We start from the raw sequence: 10,413 nt of genomic DNA, 5'->3' as shown, positions 1-10,413 counted from the left end.
CAGAGTAAGTCATTAAAAATGCCCAGCAAGGAGACTAAGGCTTGCAACATACTTCCTGGTATTTAAGTGATACTTAATAATATAAGTTGCTTATAACTTAAGACCTAACAAACCTAACTAAAGACCTAACACACCTTGAAGTAAATCCAAGCTCAAACGTGGCTGGTTATCTTCTATGGTTTAGCAGAAGCCATTCCTGCAGGTACATGCACGGCTGCAAGCCAGTAACACTCAGGCCCTGTCAGGACCCCCAGTCCTGCTACTGCTGCATTTATTTTTTCTTTAAATCAGAAGAAACTGTAACTTCAACGTGACTTTTGGAAAGGGCCTCGAAACTTATCCTTTAAGGCCAGAATACAGCGGGGGTTCATAACACCCCGTTCTCGGGCAGGCCCCACAGCACATGGCAGAGGCCCGGCACACGCAGGCCGCCGACCCGCTCCGCCTCACGCCGGTCTCCTCAGATCGGAGGCACCGGGGCCGGCGGCGGACTCCTCCTTTCGCCCTCCCTGACGTGAAAGCAAGAGGCGGCTCGTAAGGCGCAAAAGCGGGCACCTCCTCAGCCATGAGGCGGCCGGCGACCTCCTCCACCCCCGGGCGAGGCAAGAGACCGCCTCTGTGCGAAACCCGGGGGTTACGGGGGTGGCGATGCCCACAAGCAAGCGCCATTTCCCCCCACCCGCTGCGGGGGCTGCCTCCGCGCGCCTCTCGCTCCCCTCCCGCCTGCACGGCTGCGCAGAGCCGAGCGCGGCGGGATGGCGGCTCTCCCCGCCCCGGCCGGGCCGCGGGGCGGAGCTGCGGAAAAGCGGCGGCCGCAACCGTCCCTGACTGCCTCGGTACCAGGCTTGTAGAAAAGGGCGCCCCGGGGTTGCCGCGACCCGCCCCGCCCCTCCACCCCCTAGTCACTGGCCTCCTGCTTCTCGCCGAGGCCCGGAGCGGCAGCCCGCTGCCTCCCCCTCCTCCCGCGGCCTCGCGGGCCCGGCGGTGCGAGGCATGAAGCTGAGCAAAGCCCAGTACGATGAAATAGCCCAGTTCCTGGGGCACGTGCAGCCCACCCGGCAGAGCCTGAGGAAGCTGAAGGAGAAATTCCCTAGGTAAGTGCTTCCCGCCCTCCGCGGCCGCTGCCCGGCGCGGGGCGGGCGGCTCGGGCCCCGGGCGGCGGCCTGGGAGCTCGCTGCGGGCGGGCGAGGGGCCGCCGGGGGGGACCGCTCCGCCGGCTCCAGCCGGTGCCCCTCAGTTCCAGGCCCCACACGGTACAAAAATCACTTGGACACGCACACGGTCATCCTGCTGCTGGGAGGAGGGTGCTGCTCGCTCTCTGTGACCTGAGAAGTTGGCACTAAATAAAGAGCGCACCTCCCCCCACCCCCACACACACACCCTCCCCGCCACACGTCCGAATAAAAGCTCTCAGGTCCCTTCATGAGGCTCTTAAACACCAAGTAGATCTTCTGACGTGAGGGAAGGATTAAGGCTCAGATTGTTCCTCGGTGGCTGAGACTAAGGGTGGAATCCGACCTGTGGTACCGCAGCCCCTGTGGCTGAGGGAAATGGGGCTTTCTGGACCCATAACTCTCCAGGTGGTGCTGCCCTCCAGTTAAAGGTTGGAAAAGAGGTTATCTACTTATATCTGAGCATTCATTTGCTTCCTCGCCTGAGCTGCATCCAGAATTGTCAAAGACACTTGCAAATGACCATAGGCTAGCATGGAAAGGTGTACGTCACAGGATGTTCTCCATGCACTGATCTTCATTGCCAGAATTTGCTTACTACCAACAACAGAGTTGTAAAGGACATGTTGCAAGGTTTTTCTCTTTTTTTCAGGTGTGGGAAAAGGATTACTAGTGCTGAATTGGACAGGAATCCAAACGGATCCTGTGGGGAAAGGAGTGGTGCTGTCTCTAAAATGCACCTGAAAACTGCAGGTTTTAAAGTGATGTGCTTAATTTTGTGAGAGAGAAATAAGTAAAACAGAAAAACATTCCCAGGCTTCCTGAGCAAGCCTTGCTAGTCTTTACCACAAACACAGCTGAGGAAACTGTCTGAAGCTGTATGTAACTTACAGTAAGTAGATGAAGAGCCAACATTAATTTAGGATTTTAAACTGTCCAGTGAAATCTTTTCCTTTTCAGAAAAGCATGTAATGTAGTTAAAAATCAAGCCCTGTTATAGAGATGAAGTGATGCTAAAGCAATGTGGTTGGTTTAGTGAGTGCATCAAGTTGCATTGTTAGGAGCCCAGCTCACCTCGCACAGTAACTGCTGCAACTTGGGAGACCACTTACTGTGACAGCGTATGTCTAAGGAGCTTAGACTTGGCTTTATCACTTTGTTACTAATGAAATTAGAAGCGAGTGCTTGTGTGTATTTGTGCATATGTGCACACACACATGCACATGTTCTCTTTTGTAGTCTCCTTATAATGCTGTCTTGAAAGAAGGTTACAATTTGGGTTGGTTTGCCAGTTCCATCACTGTATGTAGGAACCCACTTCCAAGACAGATCCAACAGGCACATGAGTATCTGTAATAGGGAAAATAAGTTTGTCAGAAAACTACCATGCCTTTCTGTTGGTACGTTTTACTTCGCAGTCTGCTTGTTTGATGCTGCAAAAGATCCGTTGACTCCTCAGTTTTGGAACTTGATGACTCCTGAAAAACTACGTACTAATAGCAATGTAGAGTTACCTCAGGAAAAAATAACTTTTTTTCTAAAGCAACTGGCTCAGGTGTGCTGAAAAAGCAGAGATTAGCTATAGTAGTTGCTTCCGTGATTTGCTGGCTTAACATACTGTTATCTTGTTATCCACATTTTGAGATGAGAATGTCCTCTTCTGAATTCCACTTGTAGGCCTCTCCTGAATTTTGTTTGTCCATCCTGGGAGAAGGCTAAAATCTTCTATTTGAATGATGAATGAATTGATACCTTTTTTTAAAAATGTCTGTCTGAAGTATATTTTGCAGAGATTTTCATGTCACCTTTCCGTGAATGGCTCAGCAACCGATGTTTCTTTGTCATCTTTTTGTTTATTTCTCATAGCGGAGCAGATGCAGAAGACCCTCAGAGAAAGTTTTAAGTAGCAGAACATGTTGGGGTAATTATTTTGAGATGCATTTTAAAAAAAACCAACAACACTACATTCCAAGGCCACTGCTTGCCTTAGCAGCAAGGAAGATGTATTGAAATAGGTACATATTATAACATGAAGAACAGGCAGTCTCTGTAACTATTATCTTGTAGAAGAAGCCAGATGCAGAGATTTGTAAACTTGTGTGCCATCTTAAGTGCTAAAGGGGAGGCTTTTTCAGTGATGTGTTTCATAACTGTGGAGTAAGTTTGTTATATCTAGAAACTGTGTCATTGCCTTCTAGAACAAGAAGGGTCTGATTGGACTTTTTGCCACTTTTTTGTCTTTATGAAAACTAAAATCAAACAAACAAACTCCCCACCCCAACTTTCTAACTCAGTCTTTTTAAGAAAATATTTCGGAATCTGTCATGGAGCTTGCAGTGTGATGAAGGTGTCCATAACCAGTTTGTCATTATTATATGGTAACAGTTGCTGTTTGAAACTGGAAAGTACTAACATCCATAATAGCTGCTTTCACCTTGCACTTTCAGTCTTTCCCCAGGAAGGATCAGTATTCCACTAGTAATGCAATACATAAATTGACAGTTTTCAAGTATTTCTGCTTCCTACTGCCTCATAAATCTTGAGAGTCTTTGGATTTCTGCATGAATCTGCTCAGGTTTTTTTTTAATACCGTTTTATCTATTGGTTCCTCCCTTGTCTGTTGTGTTTCTTGAAGACTCACAGTTTATCCTTCTTATTTGTATAAAGCATCCTTCACATTTTGTTATGGGCCTGGTCTTGTTCTGCAATTTCTCCCTAAAAGTAATTTGTAATTTCCATAAAACTATTGCCACAATTTAGTCTGTATGGGTGTGCTGTATAGTGGCTGTCAACATGACCTGCAAATCTAAATAATTTTTTAAGAGGGTCGTCTGTTCTTACTATTATTGAACTACTTCAGCAGGTGAGATTACTGCTTCAAAAGGGTGTTTCCATGAGATTTATTAATGTCAAATAGTTAAAATTAGACTGCTTCTAATATTCTTTGTAAGTATGTTCACACAAGCATTGAGACTTTTTTTAAAAATTTTTTTACAACCCTGTAACATTACAGACAACACGGGTTTAGTCTACTTTACTTAGAATCCAGTTGTTTTGCAAAAATGGACACTCGGGAATCAAATTGTTGTTCTTTTTCTGATAGTACTGCACTTTGTATTCCACGCCTGGCAATTACCAATGTATTTATTTATTTATTTGTTTGTTTGATTATTCTTAAGGTATTTGTTACATGCTTAGCAGTTGTCTTCTGGTGTGTTCATGTTTAACAGCAGGATTTTTGGATGACCTGAGGATTATCAAAATGTAATTTAGAGCATTAAGCATGATAAATCTCTGCCAGTATTGGATGACTGATACATAGTTTCTTTGAGCTTCTTAATGTATACACCACTGGACTGATAATTCTCTATGTTCTGTGTTGTGCTTTTCTAAAGGGTACCACCTTTTCTGCTTTGTTTCTCACCTGAATGTATCTACTTGCTAATAATTTGTGTTTGTCTTTGTAACTTCTGTATTTTATTCTTCTACTTTGTCTTTAGCCATGGGCTCATGTTGTTCTGTGATACTATTCTTCTCAATGAGACCTAACGTCTAAATTGCATTACCCATTGTAGGGCTAGTTGTAGGAAATGTAGGATATTGCATTAAATAGTAGTTAGGACTGCCTACAAGTAGAATCTTCTGCTTTTACCTATTTATGGTGACAAGATGTAGGTTCGACCTTTAAACTTTTAACTGTATTCAAAGACTATTTTAACTTGTCAAGAAAAGTCCAGCTTCTAAGGGTTTGATTCATACCCAAGCTGATACTCTAGCACTTCAGTTTAGCTGCTCCTGGGGAAAAAATAATAAATCTCAGTTGTTCCGTATGTGGCAGAAGACAGAGTTTCCCTTCAGGAATTTTTCCTGAAGCTTCTTACCAGTAGAACGTGATTGACAAATGACTGGGCCCTTCTCAAATCTATACTTTGTACATATTTTGCTGCTCTTCTCCGTATCCAGTTCTGATTGAATATTACAGTTTTCTTGATTGAATCTTCCTCTGGTCTCTACCAAGCTTTCTAAGGGTGTAAGGGTTGCTGACCCAATTCATTATGGTATTATCTTGTTTTTTCTTCTGCAGAGTTTTTCCTGGTTTGGTTCTGTTCTGAGTCTTTATGTTTCTTACACTGTGTTGTGTTTGAACTGGGGGTTCCAGAAACTTTCTGACAGTGCAGGTTGGCTCAGTAGCCTTGCATCTTTTAGAGATTCCAAAAACTGTGCTTTTCAAGTTCTTGGACTGAACTGTTGTGAAACATATTTAATACCATTTAGGAGTGCTGTATTCTTCCACAGCAGAATTAGTGCAGTCTGTACTGTTTCTCTTCCTTACTTAAAGTTGTTAAAGTTAGTGCCTGTAGCCCAACTTCCCTTTCAGTACCTTTGCTTTTATTCCTGTAAAAGAAGCATTCTTTTTTGAGCCTATTTGATTGCAAACTGTGTTTATAGAGGGTTTCAAAGTACTAGGCTTTCAAAGTATTAAAATTTACAGCAGCTGTTCTGTGCAGGTCTTCACTTTTCTTCCATGCATCTATTCAAAGAAGTACTATGCTGTTTGTGTCCATTCTGTGAAAGCTTCCTTCCTAGTGATCAGGAAGACCTTTTCTTACAGCAGAAAGATAAGGGAAGCCGGCATAATGTGAGAGAAGAACTTTTTTTTTTCCCCTCCTACCATTTTTTTTCCAGTAAACAAGAGAAAAACGTGACGCTCAGGTTCATATTGATATACTTGATATTCGAGTATGGATATTTGGTTTTAACATATGTAACTTCCTGTTTGATTATTGGAATGCACACAGTCTTTGTTCCTAGAGCATATCAAGTGATGCACGTTCCTCTACATTCATGACCTGTCTTCTTCATTACTTAATATCATTTCAGGTTTTACCCACATTTTCAGTAATTATGTTGCTCTTTCTCCAAATTACTGATAGCTTTATTAAATGACACCAGGCCTGGAAAGCATCCCAGCAAGATTTTTCTTTTAAACAAAACGTGTATCTGCATGGTAATGTCTCACAATGTAAAAAAGTAAATTGGAAAATATAATCTGTTTATTATTTGCTCATTTTTACCACTTTCTCAGTGATAGTTCATAGTAAAACAGAGGCCCTAAAGAAGTTTAAATGTATGGCATCAATGTTATTTCTTTTACCAGCTGCTTAAGACTGAGTTAACATTTTTTCTTCTTCTTTTCCAGTGTCACTGTTGCCTCCCTTTGTGGTTTTTAGAATTGGGGGTAGATAGGCCTCTGATTTTCCTCTTCCAGACATTTTTTTTTTTCATTTACAAGGAAATATATTGCTTTTTCATGAATAATTTAATTCTGGCTTTGTGCTGTTGCTTAGATTATCAAGCAGTACAGATAAGCCCAAAATGGTTGTGGTGGAAAACAGGAAGGTAGAATTGCTACAGTCTTTCATTTCCCTCCTTTTTTACTCATTTTCGTTTTCCTTTCCATTTCTGTGTTCTGGTACCTGCTTCTAATGGAGCCTGGAGATCGAGTTAGGGTGGAAGGAGAATTCTCTGTCCTCTGCTCTAGTGTTCCTCGGAGCTGCTGTTACCCAGGAAGGGCAGTGAAGCTCAAGAGCAGAGGGCAGCTAGCTGTCTACGCTGTCTACGTGGCTTTCAGAGCTCTAGACTCAGGACTCAAGCACAGATACATTAGACAGGGAAATCTTATCTCTGAGCAGGCAGCCTACTGGTGTGCGTGACACTTCAGTTGCACTCTCTTCTGCCTGGAAAGGCTCTCGTCATAGCGATACTGACATCATTCTTGTAACAACTTCTGCTCTCCCTGCTCTTCTGAATAGTTGGTTAATTATTTTGGAAAGCAGAGGAACTAGGGTGGTTTTCTTTACCCTGCAAACACTGATTTAGCAAGTCTCATTTAGAAAGTTGCCTCTGTGCTCATGAGTGCTAGAAACTTATTTTTTTTACAAAAAAAGAAAGTATAAAGGCACATTTTAAGCTCTCTCTGCTTTTCTGTATTCTCACTACTTAACAATGAAATAAATTCATGCTTTGCCTATATAAACAACCTCATCAACTTCAGCAGACCAGCTCATGAGAGGAAAAAGAAAAGTGGACATTAGTAGGAGATGCAGAGACTTGGAGGGAGACGCTAAATGGCCATTGGTGTATTTCCACCCTATTTTGAAGTGGCAAATACTTTGCAGTAGTGTAGTGTGTTTAAATGTTCTGGAGCATATAGCTAGAGCACTTACGAAAACAATAGAATTTTTAAAGTTTGGTATTTCTTTTTTTCTTCTTTTATGTTAGACTTCAGGGTAAACAGTTTTACACTACCATTTGTAAAAACAAACAGTGTCTATTACATGTAGCAAAAGCCTAATGTAATTTAAAATATGCTATGTACTTGAAGCTGCATTTAACCTCACAGGTCGACTGATTGATAATAAGAGATGAGAAAGAGGTCTTGGCTCATTATTTGAAAAGAAAATAAACAATATACAAATTTTCAGAAATTACCTACAATAAAATGTAGCATATTCAAAATAATTTTAAAATCAAATAAAAATTTACTCTACAAAGAATTATGTGAGCTCTGAACTGATATTGTTCCCTTTGGAAGGATGTCCTCACTATTCCTTTGTAGGAAATTCCCTGTAAGATATTCCAGCTTTGATAGGCTAAACCAGAGGGCAGTACGCATTTTGTGTTTTCACTTAAATGCCAGTGAAAAAGCCTTGAAGAACTTGTAACTGGTTGTATTTGGTATGTCTTGCTAAAAAACTGTTTGCTTATGTTATGACCCTGAATAGGAAGGATATTAATCCTCCCCTGTAATACAAAGTATTGTGTGACAGAAATTAACTAAATCGGCATATAATTCAGAACTTTGTCACCTCCATTATTCATTAGATTAAACATTGAATACTTATTTAAAATCTAGCTATTGGTAGCAGTGGAAGCTTTCAGAGTAGAATGTAAAATATAGTTTTGCTCACTTTTAGGGCTCTCCAGTACCAACAGACAGGATTTAGATAGAAAATTCTTACATTGGCACATTGTAAATTCTAGGTTTTTAGGACATGGCTGCCTTCTGGACTTCTATAGAAAGAGATTGAAACAGTTTTTTTGAGTTGTTTGCATGTTGTCTATTAACTAAAAAGTACATGACATATATAAGCATGTATCGCCATGAAAATTAATTTTGAGGGAAGTCCATTGTAGTTTTCTGTTACAATTTTTATAAGCGTAATCATACTCTTCTTCACAAGCATTCCCACATATGTTGTCCATCCTAGCAAAATGCAGAGTTATTTTAAAGGTTAGTCTTGAAATTTTGCTTGAAATATGCAACCAAAAATAAGGTTGTACTTTCTAAATTCTTGAGTACTGGTAAGATACTTCTTTCTCCCTCAACCTTTTCCCCTTCCAGTACGGGAAGTGCTACCGTACAGTTCATTTTAGATAAAAAATAATCACCCAGAACAGGACTTATTACACTTGTGAAATTCATTTTGGCTGAGTAAAGAGAAAGCCTGTTTGGCCTTGAGGAATTTATACAAACCACTTAGAAGGCAATCCTATATACTTTGAAGATTTGATGGTGAAATACAATGGTTGGATGGGGCCTCTTAAAGCAGACGTGGAAATTAGTTCCCTATAATTTGAAAATGCATTCTGATTCTGTTGTAGCTGTGTGTTAGCTGCTCTTGTTTAATACAGACAAAAAGAAAGAAAGAGAAACGAAGAAAAATTAAAAAGGACAGAAAAAGAAAGAAAAAAGAAAAAAGAGAAAAATATAGACAAGAGGGAAAAGAGAGAAAATGCAAGACAAAAAAAAACAGGGAGAGAAAAAGAAATAAAAAGGGAGAAAAAAGGGAAAAGGAAAAGAAAACAGGAAAAGAGAAAGAAGAAAAAAAGATAAAAAAGGGAAAGAAAAAAGGTAAAGAAGGAGAGGAAAAAAGAGAGATAAAGAAAGAGAAAGTAAATCCTGTTATATGTCAAAGCTGGAGGAGTTGTCTTGGTGTACATTACTGTGTTGCTTCATGAAGCTTAATTTGGTTGTACTTGTTGCCACTTCACAAATTCCACAGTTGTGACAATCACCAGTAGGATAAGAATATAAGTCTTGTAGCACTGTTTTTTCTAAGCATTTTGTTTTAAAGCAAGCTTGGTGTCATCAGACAGACCAACAGATGTCTGTAGATTTAAGGGCCAGATTATGGTGGTTGTTAAGGAAGGATGAAGTGGAAGTTTTAACACTGACCATATGTGCATTTTAATTGACTTGTGGATTTTGGGATACCGTTATATTCGTGTTGCTTGTACTTAAGGACAATGATGATAGACATGGTAATTCTTAATTGTATTTCAGAAACAGTTCCACAGTCCATAATTCTTCTGAAGCCTGCAAACAAGTCTAGGCTAGAGTTTTATGAACAAAGAGGATTTGCTACATCAGAGGGGAAAATATTTTATTCATGTGTTATTTTTTGGACAATCATATTCTGGGCTATATTACAATGGCACGATAAATTGCTGAATACACTGTCTGCTGAATATGACCTCACCATGAAAAATTTGATGCATTAGAGTAGGAAAGGTTGGAATATATCAACCTTAGCTGACAAGGGACTTTGAATTTTGACCTAACACAGATGACCTTTGTGTGCAATAAAAGTGAGTTTAATCTCCAGGTCAAGGTTGAGGTGAACGGTAGGGCAACGTGGATTGGTTTGTGCCGGCTGTGGCTGGATCACACCTAGCAAGCACAGAAATCCAAGGTCTTTGCATTTCAGAGTAACCAAATGCTTATTTACCTAGTTTACTCATAGCTGTTGTACCACCTTCAAAAACTGTGCTGTACTGTAGACAGCTAACTCTTCAGCAGCTGTAGGCTAATTCCTTTGAAGCTCAGTGTTTCAGAATAAGAAGCGTGAGGTACGTATATTCTGCTCCTATAGATCATTGAATAGGTAAGCTAAATAAAATTTCTCTTCTAGCATGTAGAAGAAAGACTGTCAAGTATATTGCCTTGCTATGAAAAGGGTGAAATCTAGAAGCTTTATTTCTTTGACAGCTAACCTGTCTTTGGAACATCAGAACTTTATTCCTAAGTGGCTTATGCTTTTAGGAGGAACACAATTAAGAGAGCTCCGATATGTTTCACTAGGCAAATACAAAGAAAATGGGTCCTTTTGAGCACTCCCTTGCTGTAAAAGGTATTTGATCAAAGAAGCTAAGTTACAAAATGTTTTGGAGGTTGTCT

At 40.7% G+C, this 10,413-nt stretch overlaps 1 protein-coding gene across 4 annotated transcripts in view; it reads left to right on the top strand.

The window, feature by feature from the left end:
* Nucleotides 1-735: 735 nt before the first annotated feature.
* The window catches only part of CDIN1 (CDAN1 interacting nuclease 1), a 126,761-nt gene continuing 117,083 nt past the window's right edge, over nucleotides 736-10,413 (top strand). For 2 of the 4 annotated variants that reach the window (XM_074585028.1, XM_074585027.1), the window contains exon 1: nucleotides 736-1,094. In XM_074585028.1, coding sequence (XP_074441129.1) covers nucleotides 994-1,094 — 101 coding nt within the window. In that variant the 5' untranslated portion in view covers nucleotides 736-993. The remainder of the gene's footprint in view (nucleotides 1,095-10,413) is intronic. The other 2 variants (XM_074585030.1, XM_074585029.1) reach the window with 1 other exon arrangement.

This window comes from Larus michahellis, chromosome 4 (assembly GCF_964199755.1).
Source record: "Larus michahellis chromosome 4, bLarMic1.1, whole genome shotgun sequence".
NCBI classification, from domain to species: Eukaryota; Metazoa; Chordata; class Aves; order Charadriiformes; family Laridae; genus Larus; species Larus michahellis.
Note: the sequence above shows the minus strand (reverse complement) of the source record. Positions and strands in the feature narration are given on the sequence as shown.